We start from the raw sequence: 19,088 nt of genomic DNA, 5'->3' as shown, positions 1-19,088 counted from the left end.
CTGCCGTGAATATCTTAACAGTTTCAGAAACGTCACTATCCAGATGGATTCGAGATATTGCTTCTGTGATATATATCCTCCAGAATACAAATTTTCATTCATTCGTTTATTTCCATATATAAAAATATGCAACAACATCACAAATATATCAATAACAATAAAGTACAAAATATGGCGGAAAAGGCAGGAAAGCCAATAAGGCCTGAGAATTGCCTTTCCCTGACGAAAACAAACAAACAAAGATTATGAAATCAACAAATATAAATAAAAATAACTAACAAATATAACAAATTACATGGCCTAATTGTACTTACACAGTAGACTTCGGTTATATATATAAATGCGCTTTTATAAATGCGCACGTGACCAGATGGCCAGCGCCATATTTGCATTACATCACTAATGTAATCACTGAAATGACGACCGTTGAGGGAGTGGCTACAGTTGTGACCTTGTTTCGTGGCTAGCACTGACAAGGCTGGAGGTTCGATGCTATAAATTTGCAAGGATAAATCATGGATATCGAAGGATCAGGATTATTGCACAGCACAAACATAACTAATTTGTGTTTATTTTTTATTTATTTTTTTTATTTTTATTTTTTTTTATTTATTTATTTTTTTTATTTATTTATTTTTTTATTATTCCCTTTTACACTCATAAATTAATTGTTTTTTTGCTAAGTTTCCCCTTCCGTGTAAAGTAAAACTTTATAAGCCGTTTGAACCAAACTGAACAAAATGACGTATACAATTACAATATATAATACCATGACAATAATGTGTATGACGATCTACTAGCGGAATAAACCGTGCATTACATACGTGATTGTACGTCAAATTGTCATATACCGTATGAGCGTGATGTATAGTATACATCTTCCTCAACATCTTCCAGCCAGGATGTCGAGTCGGGATGATTAGATTATGTACAGTCATCTACGTGTTTATACTCTAAATTGTACGTCAAAGGGTGTACAGATTACCGATTTAGCATGGGGGACACAAAAAGGTGCTTAAAAACACATTTTAAATAATTTTTTTGTCCATTTTGATACTTGTGAATGTGAGCGAGCTAATGAGTAAGTTAGGGTTGAGAAGGTCGGGCGGGGACATCTAGCATTAGTTCGAGAGGGTCATTATTCCGGAAAGGGCCTAAGTTGTAATTTCGTCAATTTACGTTAAAATTAGAGTTAAAATTAGGGTCAGGGGTATGTTCAGTGGCGGCACTACGGGGAGGGGAAATATTTAAATGACAGCCCCCCTAAGTTCCCTATCATCACGTGCAAAAATTATCAAATAACATCATCGGCAGCTACTCAGTTCTGACCTTAAAGCCATATTATAACATTTTCAAACAAAATAGATTAGCATTTCTTTGCCATAAAATGTTAGCTTTTACTGTCAGATATATCCCCTTTTATTTTTGAGCCGAACAAATACGGCAAAGCAAAGAAAATTGGAATTTACTACCAGCGCACATGTCGCCAATACGTACCACTCCTTCGGTCATGTTGTGGTACGTTCCTTTGTTGTGTATATCACCGTCCCGCACGCTGTGTACGTACTGTGTGTTATGAACATCGTGTATGCGTTCGACTAATAATTCCATCGTAATAATAAAGCGCGGATTCCGGCGTTTTATTCAAAATCACGGATTTTGACAAAACTACAGCACCTAGAGTCTTGATTTTTGCAGGGTATATTGGTTTAATAAAGTACAATTTAATCGTGTAAAAGATTAATTTTAAAAATTCAGCGTCTTCCTCAGCAAATGTTATAATATGGCTTTAATGCCCGTAAGAATCACATTTCGTCATCAATATGGCCAATTGCCACGCCCACGGAAATAATGAAATATAAGTTTTTAAATCAGCTATATCTAGCTTTTCCGTCGTTATTTTTTTTTTCCGTAATGGAAAATCCAAATAAAGAGTTTATGTTTCGGGTCAAATTATTTTGCCCTTTGCTAAAAATGTCATTATTTTGCAAAAACAATTCTCCTTGTAACCTGTCATTTTCGCCTATACTTTTGCGTGTGGAGTTTGTGTACATCCAGGTACCTTACATCGTTGAACACGGTATGGCGACTTGTAGATGTCGCGTGCGCATTCATAAAAGTGCATTTATATACAGGGTGTACCAGAAAAAATTACCGAGTGAATAAAATTGAACGTAAGTCGAGAAGTAGACATCAGAATCAAAACATTAAAAATGTAGCGCATAGCCTATTTTGTTGTGCATCACGTACGAAAATTGTATTTGATTCGGTTGACTGGTTGCGAAGAAATTAACGATTACATAATGCGCGCATCAATGCAGTTCATTCCAAGTTTGATCACAGGCGGTTTTTTTCATACTCGCTAACTGCTTCCTTAAGTTTGCGTATCTCATTAAATTTAGTCCACATTATCTATTTTATAATCCAACGATGTTATGTTATTCAGGCTTTCACTGAAGATAAATAACAGTTTGTCCGAGAAAGCTTTGATTTCTGCAATTGGAGGCTCTCCAACTTTAATTCTTTAGGTTGTACAGATATGTCATATTTAACTTTCCAAAGAACATTTGAGCCAAGAATGGCAATGATCACAAAGTGCTTTTCAGTTTAAGTGTGATTTTTGATACCATGTAGCATAAATGTTTAAGTTTGCATTACAATTTCTACGAAATATTCCAAAAACTTGAACGTGTGTGAGAAATATTTTAAGCCAGGTGGTATTATTCTTTTATGCAATAAATCTTTATGCTACATTTATATCAACATTAACGAAAAAAAGATATTTACAAGTACAGAGCATCATTTTACATGCAAGCTTTCATTTTCAATATCGTGTAGGTTTTCATTTGAACAAAACCTAATTAAATGTTTTGCAAGAAACATATTGTTTAAAAGGAACGAAAAGGATTTCACAGAACAATACATGAAGCCCATTGACAGTTAACCACTATAGTGCGCATTGTGTTGAATGGTCTTTCTTTCAAACTTGGAATGAAGTGAATTGACGCATGCGTCATGTAATCGCCCATTTCTTCGCAATCAGTCAATCGATTCCAGTAAAATTGACGTATAAGATGCAAAATAAAATGAGCTACACGCCGATGTTTAGATTTTTGGATTCTGATGTCTACTTCTCGACTTACGTACAAATGCATTTGTTCGGTAATTTTTCTGGGACACCCTGTATATACCCGAAGTCCACTGTTAGAGATAAGAATTTGTTTAAGCTGTTTGCGGAAAAGATATATAATATATAAAAAATATGCAACAACATCACAAATATATCAATAACAATAAAGTACAAAAGAAACAAAATATGACGGAAAAGGCAGGAAGGCCAATAAGGACTGAGAATTGCCTTTCCTTGACGAAAAAAACCAAACAAAGATTATGAAATCAACAAATTTAAATAAAAATTACTAACAAATATGACAAATTACAGTGCACGAGAATGGCCTAATGGTACTTAGAGATAAGAATTTGTTTAAGCTGTTTGCGGAAAAGATGTTCTATGGAATCAAATGCTTTCTCGTAATCAATGAATAAGTCAAGTTGATATTCGTTTGACTTTTTAATGAGTTGGTTTATTGCAAGTAGGTAGTCCATGGTTCAGAAACCTTCTCTAAAACCCGCCTGCTCTCTTGGTTGATGTTCATCCAGTTCTTTCTTTAGTCTATTTTGAAGAATTTTTGTGAACATTTTGTACATGTGAGAGAAGAACTTCCTGATCTTCAATGATGATCTTTTCATATGTTGCCACATTTGTTATTTTTTTCCTTTGTACATTTTCAATCCCACCTTCACGCTTCTTTATTCAAGTCATTAAGTTGTGTTTCCATATCCTTCACTGTTGAGGTAGTAAGGGCAACGTCATCTACAAATCAGAGGTCTGTTAATTTTTCTCCATCAACATTGATTCCTCTTTCATCCAAAGGTAGTTTTTGAAGATAGCTGCCATGAATATCTTTGGTGACAAAGTATATCCTTGTCTAACTCGACTGGATATCTTAACAGTTTCAGAAACGTCACTATATCCAGATGGATTCGAGATGTTGCTTCTGTGATATCCCCCAGAATACAATCATACCCTTCATTTATACCTATTTCTCTCAGTGCTTGGAAGAGGGAGTATATTCAAGTGATAATCGTGAAAGAAGAAACGTGTCCATTTACAGCTATTTACTGACATAAACATCCACTCGCGCACATACAGCAAGAAACAAACCAGATGTTAAACAAGACTTTGAAAATACAATCTCATGTTCAGAACTTTAGCTCGCAACACACGGCAAAATGTGTGCCGTCTGCATTTTGTACCAGTGGGATCAGGACGATGACTTTTATGGCCCTTTTGGAAAGGAACTAACACCTGTTATTGAAATTGATTTATATTTAGATTTGAAATGTAAATATAAATTTTAATTTTAATTATAATTACAAAAACACATGTTGAAGTTTATGTTCATCATCTGTGTTCAATGAAGTTCAATACCCGCTATTATTTCTCCCTTTTGTCCCTTTGTTTTCAAATTATATCTCTTGTATCTCTTTATGGTACGAAACTGTTACGGGTAATAATGCTACTCCAAACTGGACTTGATGTTGCATCTTGTTTTATTTTACGTTCCTTAAGGCGTGGGGTATGAGCGACCTTGAAGTACAGGTATCTGGAGAAGGGAAGCAACGAGTTACCCCAAATCACAGCGACAGGTAGTGACTGGGCCACCGAGTGCTAATATATATTTATTTTGGAAGGTTCGTGTTTGTTTTAAATTTTGGGGCGTTTTTCCCAAATTTGATATTTTTGGTGATATTTCAAAAAAGCGACATGCCAAAGACAAATCTTTTTGCACATACTTTGTTATTGCTAATACAACTCTTTTCTGCATACCTACGCTACAATTCGTTTTGGTGATTTAGTAATATTATAAATTTTGTGACTGCATTTTGGCGTTTTCGATGCGATTTTAGGTTTACGGTGATTTAACGTTGATATCTGGTCTTGCTCCTTTTATAATTTTACTTTGATCGTCGGCTTTTGTAAATAACAGAATGCATATTGGCTCTGAATAAGTATCGTAGTCCTGTTGGTGGTTTTTTTTCATGATATTATTAGTTTGTATTTGCATGTAACAACCCAAAATCGACCTCTGAATTCAGGGTTGAAGGCTGTTTCCGGAATACCCGTGGACTCAAACAAATGCACGAGTGGCGACTATTATACTTCCCGCATTGATGATTGCGTCTACGCCTAACAATATACTTCTTTGTATAGGTTGACTGTAGCTGGTATACAAAGAATTGGTTGACCATTTGGTTAGTATAACTTCAGGGATAGACCCTTTATGCGCCTTTCTATCATGCAGTATCTTTACCCGCAGACATGTGCCCGTGTCATGTGCCAATATTGTGTAACGTTAAAGGTTAATATATTTCTTTGACATTGAGTAGACTGTGTGATTCTATGGCCGAGCGGTCTAAGGCGCTGTGGTTTCTTAGTTGCTGTTCTGAGCGTCGATTGTTCGAAACCGTGCGACTGTCCCTTTTCTTATGCTGCTTTATTTTTCAAGCGTAGGGCCCAGAAAAACTAATTTATAATTTAGATTGTACAGCACGAATGAGCCGTAAATGTCCTCAATTGTATTCTGAGTTACAGTAAAATGGGCATGAAGGTCGTATTCATAGGTACTCAATTTGGTGCTACGTGTACCTCCTTTAATGAGGTACACGTAGCACCAAATTGAAATACCTATGAATATGACCTTCATGCCCATTTTACACTGTAACTCAGAATACAATTGAGGACATTTACGGCTCATTCGTGCTGTACGGTCACATTTCTTTATATATATTTATTTATAGTAAGAAATTATAATGAAACCATCACTAGATACAGTGCTCAACTATAAAATATAGGAGCGAAATATATTTATTTATTTATTTATTTATTTATTTATTTATTTATTTATTTATTTATTTATTTATTTATTTATTTATTTATTTATTTGTTTATTTATTTTATTTATTTATTTAATGACGTTTTGGGGCTCGAGAGAACGGACACATTTATTTATTTATTTATTTATTTATTTATTTATTTATTTATTTGATGATTGAGTGAGCAGATTTATCGATTGCTACTTTAGTTGTGGGACTTCTATTTGATTTTGAATGACATCGTACATTAGTATTGATTTTTTTCCGTTAAGCATTATCAAGAATAAATATCACAGGTTTTAGTGCAGATAGGAAGTTGGGTTAGTGATACTATCCGTTGATTCAGAACCCGAAGGTGCCGGGTTCGATTCCCGCCTATGCCTATTTATTTAAAGAAAAGGAAAATTACTGCGGTAAGTTTATTTGGCGCGCGATCTCAGTTATTCATTTTCTGATGGCTGTGCCTCTTACAGACACCCTCCCTCTGGAATCCAAACCACGGTTCGCTCATTACACATCCCTTAAAAGATTACTTTGTGAAGTTTGGATGCACTCGCCTCTTGTCGTTGGGGCTCAGGTGCAGCATCATTTGTGAACATGGTTGCCAAATGCCAAATTATGAATGAAAATGGATTTCTCTACAATCAGATTTCTTCTTGTGATCATTTGATAATAAGGAATTTCGATTTCCACGACGAATGGATCTGCGACGGTTAAACACCAAACGTTGTTGTCGTCGACTTTACAATGCGTCATCGCACACTGACATCGCCTGGCTAATAATTACTTGGTACAGCAGAGATACTAAAATAAATACCCGGGATCGATACACGTGATTTTGCTATGCACGAGTTTGATATGAGAAGAAAATCTTTGGATACCGGTGTAGAAAATGATGAATATCTCCCGTAAATGACTTCGTATAAAGAAACCAGATGTGGTTCCTTGCACATGAATATATATTTTGAACAGATATGATAGTCGTTAGCTTGCGCTTTGAGACAGTAGCTTGCGTCTTGAGTCAAAAATTGACAATAATTCCGCACTAATTCTGATTTATATGTGCCGAATTATATAGCGCAGTGTATAGGCCAATCGTGAAGGTTGTCTAAAAGAATATGACCTATGGCATACCATGCTTGACTGACACACTAATCGGGGCTATTGTCAGTAGCCTTAGTCAGATGTCCTTCAGCCTATTATGCGAAACTATTAAACAGGTCGATATGTATAATGACCATGCGTGGCGGTGGATTCAATCTACCATGGCGATTTCTGCCATGAAGATATCGGGGCGATGACACTGTGCATCGTTCAAATTCTACAACACGCGAAGAGTCTGACATCCGTCGTGGCGACGACGACAACGTTTGGTATTTTATTGTCGCAGAACCATCCGTCGTAGAAATCAAACACTCCTTTTATGAAATATACGAGGGACGGTCAATAAGTTCTCGCAGCTATGGTGTATCTCCGCTCATGCATGACTTTGATGACTGTTACTTGCGACAAATACAAGTTTGTACTTTTGTCTTTCAAAACAAATAATATGTATTAGCGATGTTAAGTTGAATACTTGATTACGTAACTGATTACGCCTGATTTATGGTGAAAAGTAGCCGAGAAAATCTCGCACCAAATTGAGGTATTGTTACATAATTCAAAATATCTCGAGTATGGAGTCTAGCGCGGTTTTTCAACTTTGTAGACCGATAACATAGGGTTGATGCTATACTCCCTTTAGACATATGCTATTGTTATTAAAGATAAGGGATCATGTTGAATATCTCCAATTTTGAGTAAGCTTTATCACCCATTGTTCTTTAGATAGTAAAGCTTCCAGCATACTTTCCTGGCGCTTGCCGCCTGCTGCGGCAAGCGGCATGGCGTTTCAACCAATGACAAGCCTTGATTGTGTCCGTTTGTCTGCAATACGCGTGCGCCACGCCGCTCAGCGGCAAGCGGCAGGGTAGTATGAAACCAGCATAAGAGATAACAAGGTTAATCGACCACAACATTCAACAAATGGTACCTGATTGGGTAACTCCTGATTATTAAAAGGGGAGGTCCAAATAGTGACATCACAAACTGTTCTTTCTTAATGGAGCCTTTGTTTTCCAAAGGTCATGTGGTAAAATTATAAAATTAATCAATTTAAATTCAATTGCTCGACCATTGGCAGCCTTTCTTTGAGGCAGCACCATTTAATTTCCAGGAGATGCATGAAAGTTTTTAGAAGAAAACAAATTCGCTAGTAAGACGAAAAAAAATTACCTGCACTGATGAATAAAAATATCCCATCCAACTGTGTATAAGGATATACAAATAATAATTAGAGACAAAAAATGTCCCGCCCGAATATAAATTCTATGCCCTGCAGACCAAATGGTGCGCCCCTTATCTTTTCCTCTCTATTGTGTGATGGTTGTATGGGAGGAGTGAGTGCGTATAATAAGTTTGTCGGCACAAGCGGACGTTTTTATGAAACCAGTCCCCGTTTAGATAAGATTGCAATTGACTGCAAAAAGCATAAAAATGAATTTGAGAGTGCGACTCCTATTGTTGATATAAAAAGTTTTAGATTGTTCGTTGATTGGCTAGTAGTATGGAACTATTATGGAACAGTGCGTAGGAATTGTTGTCTAATCATACAATAATTTTAGGCATTATTTCCTAAGATTGAAGAACGTGAGCAAATGAAACTACGCATCGAGCATGACATCCTCCGCAACGTCCTTGGCGACTCGGGCCGTCCAGCTGACAAAAATGATCCCAGCGGCTGGAGATTTTACGACAAGTCTGATTTACAGGAATGGGGCCTACCTGAAAACTGGTGGTACAGACTGGACAAAAAAGGACACGGCAAGCAAGTGTCATTCCCACTGAAAATGAAGGTACAGTTGGACTGGACGCCACTGTCCTTTGTGTTGGATAAACACAGAAAACAAATACCAGCCAGACGAAAACCATTGGAGCTTTTGCTTGTGCAGATGAAGAAAAGAGACTATTCCGTGCAAAATATGACATGTACTTGAAGAGAAGGATCTAATGCTGTCTGAAATGCCATTTGAATGGAAGACATCGAAATGCTATTCCAGTTGAAATCCATACACCCCCTATGGAAGACATGACATTAATCTTCTGCATAGAGAGTGTGAATTTCAACTAGAATAGCCCAGTGTGATCCAACCAGGCCAAAGAGATCAATTTGTACAATTAAGTTCTCATCGTCATTCATCATCCACTTGCGTAGTAACAAGTGTGCTATTGCAGGGCCTAGATTTTGACGAGAATCACAGAATCAATACTCGTAAGATTGGGTTGCGAGAATCAACTTCTCTCATTGTATCATACAGTAAGTGCAGCGACTACAGTATGATGGATTTTGATTCTCGCAAACCAAGCCGAAATGAAGCCCTGTATTGCTGAAATGCTTCCTAGCATAATATTTGGATGCAAAGTTTTGTTTTACAATGCCACTTTTCTTACTTATTTACCTGCATCAATTTCACATTGTATTGCTTCCTTTATTATGGTTGGATCAGGTCACATGACAATTGATAACGTATAACCATAATAGATAATCATATGACTTTTTAATATGAGTTTGAATAGGCTATTCCATTTGAAACCCATACACCTGCTGGAAGATGTGACTTAATCTTCCACACAAGGAGTGTGAATTCTCGCTATTCACAATAAGGGCGCCGCCGGCGGTTTGCGATGTAATCGTGATGTGTCATGGGAAAGGGTCGACATCCAAGTCCGCGCAGTACAAATATTACCATGCTATTACATAGGAACATGTGACAATATTTTTAGTTTGTCAATATAACGGTGTTACACGCAAATCGATAGAGAAAAAATTAATTGTGCACATTTCAAATCACATTATTAAGTATTATTGAGTATCGATTCGCGTGTAACACCTTTATTTTGACAAACTAAAAAATATTGTCACGTGTTATGTAATAGCATGGTAATATTCGTATTGCGCGGACTTGGATGTCGACCTTTTCCCATGATGCATCGCAGTTGCATTGCGAACCGCTGGCGGCGCCCTTATTGTGAATAGCGAGAATTTCAGTGGGAGTACCTGAATGGTTAGCTCCATTTGAAATCTTCACCCCCTATGTGGGAGATTAAGGTCATGTTTTCCATGGGGGTGTATGGAAATCAACTGGAATAGCCCAATATTTAGTGTCAGGTATCAATCAACATCCAATGATCATCATCATGCTGACAGTAATTATTTACACACATCTTTTCTTTGTGATAAAGAAAAGATTACATTTTTACGATAGGACATTGTATCTTGCCACTTTGCTGCATGATTTTCTGCACTAGATACTGAGGTCAAAGTCATATTGATGAATACAGCAGCAAAAATCATTTGTCACAGCAGGAGCAGTTTAAAGGCTGGCTTTAATGAAGTGCTGTAAAATGTAACAGTCATTCTGATGGTTCTTTTAGGAAGAGTAAAATGTGACAAGATCTGGTCCAAAATTGAATATCATCATCAACTTGTGCAGTAGGCAAGCATATTATTGCAGACATTACCCTACCATAATTGGTTGCACAGTTGTGACCTTGCAAATATTCATACATTAAAAAAAAATGTTCCTATTTTTGCCTGCATCTTAATTCCACAGTTCGGGCCATTGGCTTGGCTACTGGCTAGGTTAGATTGTGTCCAAAAATTTGAAGATTTAACATGAGAAGAGTTCAGATCAAAAGCCAATAAATGCAATATTCCAACCGACTGTTTGCTTTCAGGCCACAAACATCTGCCCTACCTATAATGCTAGCATTTAATTGACAAAAAAAAAAAAAAAATCCAATGTGTATTTCTGAAACTATGAACGAAAACAGCACATATTTTCATATTATGTTCTTTATATTTGCCTATATATGCCGATATCTCTATATTTGTTTTTGCATCTGAACTCTTAATGTAAATCATGGTACTTGCAATATTTGAAATCGCAGCTCCACTTCTATGGAATGAACTGCCTATTTATATTAGAACTGCTAAAAATGTAACTGTGTTTAAAAAGATGTTAAAAACTCATCTTATGTCAGAGACATTCTGTAATTCTTAAGTTATGTTTCTTAATTTAGTTCCAGTTTTCTTTGTCTTGTTAGTTTGTTTTGTTTGTTTAGTGCCTTGAGCGCTCTTAATTGAGTGGATATGTGCCTTGTCGCTATTATTATAACGTGTGTGGTATTTTACTTAACCATGAGAACTACCTGCCGATTGGACAAAAGAAGTTTTCATTATCAAATGGACCAATCAGCAACATTGTTAGAATAATTTCACTATGCAAAAAATTGGGGTAAATTATTTGTAAAGCTCCATTCTGATTGGTGATTAAAATGAAGATATCATGTAATTGACCAATCAGAGGCAATGTTAGATCGGCATGTAGTGCTCAGGAGGTTAACTTTGGATCTCGGATACTCTTTGCAGATACATTTTTCATCGGAGAGTTCGGAATCAGCAGCACCTGTTCATTCAAGCTTCATTATGGGGCTTTTGCTGATCTTAACATTAACAATCACTGCTTTGACATGTTGGGGTACTGGCAATGCTCAAGATGGTAAGTAGTTATGATCTCAGTGGTCCAAGTCTTTTTATTTGATTTTTTTTTTGTTGCTTTGACGTGGTTGTGTGGTGGAGTAAAATAACGGCATATTATAAAAGAGAAAAAACTTTTCAATTACCTGTAATTCAAAATCAAATTCGCCGTAGAAGTGATGATGGCAATAGATGAATACAATTTTTGAATATATCATACTGCATCTGTATTCGCCGTAGAAGTGATGATGTAGCAGGGCTAACTTCCATAGCAATTATAGGTGAAAGCAATTTTTGAATATATCGCCCTGCACTACAAGCAGGTTAGACTCATCACCTGTGTATGTCTGCAATCACAGATTGAATACAATACCGCTCTTTTCAAAGATAAAATATCTTACAGGTGCGAGTGATCAGCATGATATGAATATTCTATAGAATTACAATCCAGATCTTTATCCCTGTTCTTTGACATCTGTGGTTCAATGCAGAGGTACCGTGTGAACGTACTAGTGCGGTGCGATATATTCAAACAACGTTTTAGCCTATTGCTATGGTGGTTAATCCTGTTACATCATCGCTTCTACGGGGAATTTAGCTTCTTTATTTAATTTTGTATTTAATTGTTTTTTTAATACAACCATGATCTCTACAGTGTATGTCAATGCATGTCTTCAAACAATTTTTACGGCACCAGCAAATACTCTTAAGTTTACCGAAGTATTTACACACGAGAGAATGATCAATTCAGTTGACATCGATGATTCAGGGAGTTTTCTTTACTTCTCTTCGGATTCGTCAATACTGAAATACAATTTAAAACAAGGTTCTGGGCCAGAAACCCTCATTACACTACCGCCTACGGATACCGGTGCCCGCGGTGAGTAACAAGTGATAAGAACAGTGTGATCTGCTACCACAAAATGAGCGTTAAGTCGCAAGCTGGTAGTTTCGAAACGCCCTGGCTACTGCGTTGGCGTTCTAGTTTGTCTCACACGCACCTGTTCAAGCCAGTATAATGTCTGCACTACTCGCTTGTACAGGTGCGCGGCAAACAAAGAACATCAACTCAGTCAACCAGGATGTCTCGAAACTACCAACTTGCGACTTTATACTCATTTCGTTGTTTTAGCAGGTCACATATTACTATTAAACATACATTTTATGTATTAATGCAGTGTAAGAAATTACTACTTCTTCGAACACATTTTGTGCTTGGTGTTTCCAATGAAATGGGTGAAAGAAGTTGGAAAACAGGAAACGGACGTTGCAGATAATCACTTATTCTAATTATTTCACAAGCTTTCGGACATGTTTATATTCATGTGTACCTGAAACCAGTGCACACCCCAAAACAGCAAATAGCACTGATCATAAGAGTATAAGAACCAAGATGATATTGAAAAAAGTACATAAACTATTTAATAGCACCTATAAATTCAAACGTTGCAGATTAAGCCTATCACACAAGAACAAAAACTGGGCTCCAAGAACTAGTTATAAAATGAGAGTAGCTGTGTTTTATATTTGTTTCGAAAATGTTTTGAGTTTGCTACTTTAAGGTTATCGTTCAGGGAATTCCATAACAGTGGGCCGGTAGTCCTGATTGAATGATTGTGTGATAGCTATGAATATCGGATCGTTTTAGAAAGAAATTGTCAAATGAACATGGTAGTTGTTTAATAGAATATTTATACATGTATACACCTAGTTCTAGTTTGAATATATCAAAAACATTGAGAATATTGAATTTTTGAAATAGTGGTCCGGAATGGCTTCGATAATGGCTATTCGAAATGGTTCTCATAGCCCATTTTTGGAGCAAATGTATTTTATGTTTAGTATATATTTAATGGTAAAACAACTCCCATCATTGTTATATTATTAACATTTTCCATTATTTTGATCAACAGTAATTATAACGTCCATCAAATTAGATGGTACTACACTTTACTACTTTACTAATCAGGCTTATGGGTTCAGTCTAGACTTGACCGCCCAGGATCTCTCTGCTAGTATCAACGAGATTTGGAAGAACAGTGACAAAACCGGCTATGTGATGAGCAAAACGGACATAAAGGGACGGTAAGGAAAACCTTTCAGTAAAATATCTTAATCATATGCTGTCAACCTTATGACGACTTCAATTTGTTTAACATCTACTGTATACCAAATTCAGACCACCACCCCCCCACCCCACCCAATTGAGTATATGAAGTATTAGACCATTAGAGTGCTCAGACCGTAGAACTACAAGGTCCTAATGATTTCACAAGATTGATAAAAAAAAATATATATCACACCTGTGCACCGTACCATTCATCCGCAACAATATAGGCCCATAGCACGAAGGCATCTTCAAAAAGAGTAGGGTGTGTACTCTGACTGTTCCATCTTTCCTTGTGGGTTCTAAGAGAATAGATAGCAAGTAAAAGTAAACAAAAATACAGTTGACGTTTCGAGCAGATAAACTGCTCTTCTTCAGGGACAGACAACCAAGTCAAAAACTGAAGGCAAGTTGAAATAGAACTCAGTAGCAAACAAGACAACAAGAGCAAAATAAGTTGTGTCTCTACTCATTGGGGTAAGATTGCTGCCAAAAACAATCGCAAAGAAACTTGTTTTGTAGCTAAATTTTCAGGGTAATTCAGGCATAATTATCATGAAGTTCGTTTGCATTATTCTATTGTTTTCATATGTAGAGATATGTACATCAGTATAATGTTCCAGAACAAGGTTATACGTCTTAATCTAGACACGTTGGAGGAGACTACACTGAGTACAATCTCCTCTATCAAATCGCCAACTGCAGTGACCGTCGACGACTCAGGTATTAAAAATGTATATGAACGTTATTTATTTATCTATTTATTTATTTATTTATTTATTTATTTATTTATTTATTTATTTATTTATTTATTTATTTATTTATTTATTTATTTATTTATTTATTTATTTATTTATTTATTTATTTATATATTTATCAATTTTTTATTCATTTATTAATTTATTTATTTATACTTTTTATTTATCTATTTTTATTTATTTATTTATATTGTTGTTTGTAATTAATTGTTGTCAATTTGTTTACTTTTTATAATTATTGATATTTCTGTAATTTTAAGTTACTGCTAGGGAAACGCAAATAGGAGTGATTTGTTTGAGAAATGTGCAATTTTAAAATGTGGTGAATTCGTTGGCAAGACATAAAATGTTGCGCCAAAATTGTAAATTAAGTATTATTATAGACGGAGAAATAAAGTCAAACTATGTGGTAAATTAAATATGAGAAAGGTTTTTAACCTTTAACCTTTTTAACCTTTGTATGTGTTGACTTGTGTTAAAAACCTTTCTCATAAGTATTATTATGTTTCATGTTGTTAAAACGTAGAGGGGGAGCAATTCGATACCACTTTCGATGAAATCTGTCATTTCTAAACTTTGACCACATGTGCAAGAACTTTGACTAACAAATTTGAATATATTGCCCTGCACTACAACGACTCATCACCTGCAATCATATCATATTGAATACAATACCGCTCTTTTCGAAGATACTAATCCTACAGATGCAAATGATCAACATGATATGGTCCAATGCAGTGGTACAGCGTGAACGTTCTAGTGCAGTGTGATACATTCATACATTGTTTTAACCTATTGTTATGGTAATTAGTCCTGTTACATCATCACTTCTATGGCATCACTTTTTGTTATTCTAGCGATGAGAGAAACAATTTGAGATACAATAATTACAACATGATGGGACCAGTTTCATTTTTAGTACCACTCGATGGCATTTAAAAATAAAACTAATCGTATTTTTTATCATTTGAGGTGTAAGGATGCCAAAAAAATGGTTCCACTAAAATACCTCACCCATGTACTACATGTATATAATACATTAACTTATATGAACGCTATGTCGGACTCCAATCAAATTGAACAAGTTCTACTCAGAAAGGATTCTCCGAGTATTACTGATTTATATAACTATGGTCTGGCAATAAACTACCAGATCCTTATTGCTTCCCCACAGGTACACTGTCGCACAGCTGATTCTACATCGGAATCACACGGCAGCAGTGTACCTTTGGGTACCTCCAGTGTACTCAAGATGGATTGAGATGGTTTTTTTCTGACTGAGAATTGTTGCCGTGTTCAAGGACTTAAGTTCGACACAACATCATATTCCACAGGTCAACTGGTAAATTTGAGGATATATTATAGCATCATGTAGTGTATTGACAAATCCCTAGTATTAAGCCAAATTGCTTCGGATCAGTTCACTACCATTCAACATGGCTTTTTTTTTTTTTTTTTTTCAACAGAAAATGCACTTTATTACGGAGCTATGAACAAAGTTGATTATTTCTTCTACATAAATCGCTATGACCTCGGATCCAATACAGAAACGGAGATGGTCCAATATCCCTTGAGTCAGCAGATGCCACCGAAGAGCATAGCCCTATTTGACGGAGGCCTGTTGTACACCAGTTTTTATTTTGGTTTATTTCAACTTGCCAGTAATAGCAATGTTGGAACTGCTGTTGAAACAGGCATTACGTGTACCAATTATAATATGTATACGGATGTTATTGTGGTTAATGGTATGTATACATAAAAACTAAAATGTCCCTTGTTCCCACAAAACCTGACCAATTAACCTTTTCGGTAAATAATTCTTTCCGGTTAAAGCTGACAATGTCGACATTTAATGTCACGCCGTTAAGCGAACATCGTTACTGCGCAGTTTAAAGCCGTGAAGTGCGCAGTAACAATGTGCGCGGCGTGACAACATCTCAGGTCTAACCGCAAAGAATTATGGGCTTTACCGAAATGTATTTTGATATAACCGTACGGAGTATTTAAAGTGCTGTTCAAAATATCAGCAAACTCACTTTTTAATTATGTATTGTTTTGAAGATTTTACAGTCCGGATAAATGTGCAAGAGCATTACTGAAAACAAAATTGATATAAGCTTCTTCAATAATAACACAAATGAAAAGGCTAGTTTTCATAAGAATAGTCTTTTTTTCTGAACTGTTTACATGTTTTGGCAGGGCAGTGAAATATAGTTTCCTTTCTTTGCTGTTTGGAGTGATGTCAGAGCACAAGCCTTAACAGGTAGGGTAGTGGACCCCTGGGGTCCAGAGCGAAACCACGATGGGGGTCAAGGGGACAACACCCCTGGAAGCTAATTAATTTTTGTTACTAGAAGTTGAATATCGGTCTTAAAATGTTCTTTTAATTGATTTTGTTCGCGCGAAAATTTTAACTTTCATCGCTTGGAGGGGCGCATAATCGATGCTGAATTGATCAATTTGGCGCCCCCTAAGGGTGGCGCCCGGGGCACGTTACCCCCCCCGTAGTTTTACCACTGCTTAAATAGCATCATTAAGAGATTGCCATGTTCCACCCGTCCTTCGTGGACCGTGTATTTATACGGCGTACATATCAGGTACATATCGCTAGTGTCGGCTCCAAGCTGGATTGTAAAAAGACGGCTCAGATTGATTGCTACATCAGATCTGGTCACAAGAGGGCGACACACTTGAAATTCATATTCGAATTTAAATATATTTTGATTTGATTTCTCAGTTCGTGCATCATGCAGTTATTGTTAACTACATGTGTGCACACAACACAGGGACACTCACAATAGGCAATTGAACCCTACTGGTAGCGCTGTGTTGTACATATAGGAGATGAACTAGTTAGCGTGATATATCAAAAAGTATAAAAGCTATGATTTTAGTACTTGGTCTATGTTTCAATTACTTATTCTTTTCAAAATATCTGAATTTTCAACCCGGTACAAGCTTTAATAACGGAAGACCATACATTTTTATGAGAAAGAAATACTACCATCTATCCAAACTCCCGTGTTATTCCAATGCACATTCTGTTTCACCGGGCAATCCTGGCTTGGTCGTATTTGGAATATTGGTGTCACGAAACCGTAATAGTTACAAATTTAGTACTTTCTGTCAATCAAGTATGGTTTATTCTCTACATGTCAATCTTTAAATAATTAGCATATTCCTTATAATAACGGGGGACCGCCTTGATGAGTAAATGACAGCAAACCAGTGAAAAATACCCCCAAAACTCGGTCAGTGGAGCTCCGCTCGTATACGTCAATAGCGTCATTATCGATTGGATTAGTCGACCGTAGCGGACAATTCGATCGCTCATTGGATTAATATTATCACGTGGTAATAAATTTGCATTGGACAATAGATTACTATAATGGTTTAGTGCATATATCGGTTTAATCTTCACTAAGCGGATTTATGGCTGGAAAGGTCATGGAGAATTTGCCGTGGACATAACTGCACTATGGAATAATATTATAATATTATTTGTGTTGATTGCAAGTTACTAAGTACAAGAGGTAAAGGCAAGAGTTAAAGCCATATTATAACATTTCTGTAAATATAGATTAGTATTTATTTTCAATAAAATGTTAGCTTTTACTGTCAGATATGTATCCTTTTAATTTTGAGCCGAACAAGTGAGGAAAAGCATAGAAAATTGGAATTTACTGCTAGCGCCCATGCATGTTACTCCCGCGGTTGAAATAGCCTACGGTACGATCCTCAAGGTGTGTGTGTATGTGTATCCCGCACGCCGTGTACGTACTGTGCATACGTGTTCGACTAATATTTCCATCGTAATAATAAAACGCCGGTTCCGGCGTATCATACAAAATCTTGGATTTTGACAAAACTACAGCACCTAAAGTCTTGATTTTTGCAGAGTATCTTTATTGACTAAAGTAAATTACAATCGTGTAAAAACCAGAATTTAAATTTTTTTTGAGGGCGTTCTTCTCAGCAAATGTTATAATATGGCTTTAATATAGTGTTTCTCGTGTGTTTTTCCAGATGATATGTCAGCGTGTGAGGAACAGCACACCGTTAGCTACACCCACGATGGACGTATGTTGAATTCCGATTTCGTATTTCCATTTGGCGAACTTGCAGCTGAATCCACGGAATTTACCATTTCTATCAAAGGGACAGCGTTTGCATACATCCTTCTATCCCCAACCAACAATCCTGCAGATGATGCAGCAGGAGCCGTCGGGATACCGAAAATAGGTACACGTAAATGATACTTCTACCAAATGGCACTTCCATAGTAAAGTGGGCAAAACTGTGTGAAGACAGTGGTGTCTCGGGGATATACCCTGGGGCACTCCAACTTTGGAGGTGACGCGTATGTAGGGCTGTTAAGACCCCCTTTTCAGCATCGCTGTCACCCAAAGACCCCATATGTTTTACGAACACATGCTCTGTCACCCGAAGGCCCCTAGTTTTCCAGTTGATCTGTCACCCAAAGACCCTTACAAGTTCAATTTGAACAGCAACTTTCATTTATCACTGATTTTGAAAAAACAAAGAAATTTGAAGCCATTTAGAACTAGAAATTCGTTTTTCGAGGTTTCTGTGGCGCTTTTTCGGCTCTCACTCAAAGATTCCATTCAAAAAAAAGGTCATGTTCTCACCCAATGACCCCATATTTTGCTCTCACCGAATGCCTCTTAGCGCAAAAGTGCCAGCCCTA

The 19,088-nt window shown here is 36.5% G+C and overlaps 2 protein-coding genes across 2 annotated transcripts in view; one reads left to right on the top strand and one right to left on the bottom strand.

Annotated features, from left to right (window-relative positions):
- LOC140166966 (hyalin-like) overlaps window positions 1–7,822 on the bottom strand; it is a 47,560-nt gene extending 39,738 nt beyond the window's left edge. Inside the window, exon 1 of the mRNA XM_072190449.1 lies at window positions 7,786–7,822. Within this exon, the coding sequence (XP_072046550.1) occupies window positions 7,786–7,822 (37 nt within the window). The remainder of the gene's footprint in view (window positions 1–7,785) is intronic.
- Window positions 1–19,088, top strand: part of LOC140166515 (uncharacterized) — a 30,403-nt gene that overhangs the window by 7,772 nt on the left and 3,543 nt on the right. Inside the window, exons 2-7 of the mRNA XM_072189996.1 lie at window positions 11,408–11,537; window positions 12,171–12,395; window positions 13,429–13,600; window positions 14,218–14,345; window positions 15,847–16,125; window positions 18,407–18,622. Coding sequence (XP_072046097.1) covers window positions 11,465–11,537; window positions 12,171–12,395; window positions 13,429–13,600; window positions 14,218–14,345; window positions 15,847–16,125; window positions 18,407–18,622 — 1,093 coding nt within the window. The 5' untranslated portion in view covers window positions 11,408–11,464. The remainder of the gene's footprint in view (window positions 1–11,407; window positions 11,538–12,170; window positions 12,396–13,428; window positions 13,601–14,217; window positions 14,346–15,846; window positions 16,126–18,406; window positions 18,623–19,088) is intronic.

This window comes from Amphiura filiformis, chromosome 12 (genome assembly GCF_039555335.1).
Source record: "Amphiura filiformis chromosome 12, Afil_fr2py, whole genome shotgun sequence".
NCBI lineage: Eukaryota > Metazoa > Echinodermata > Ophiuroidea > Amphilepidida > Amphiuridae > Amphiura > Amphiura filiformis.
This window is presented reverse-complemented; position numbering and strand designations above follow the sequence as displayed.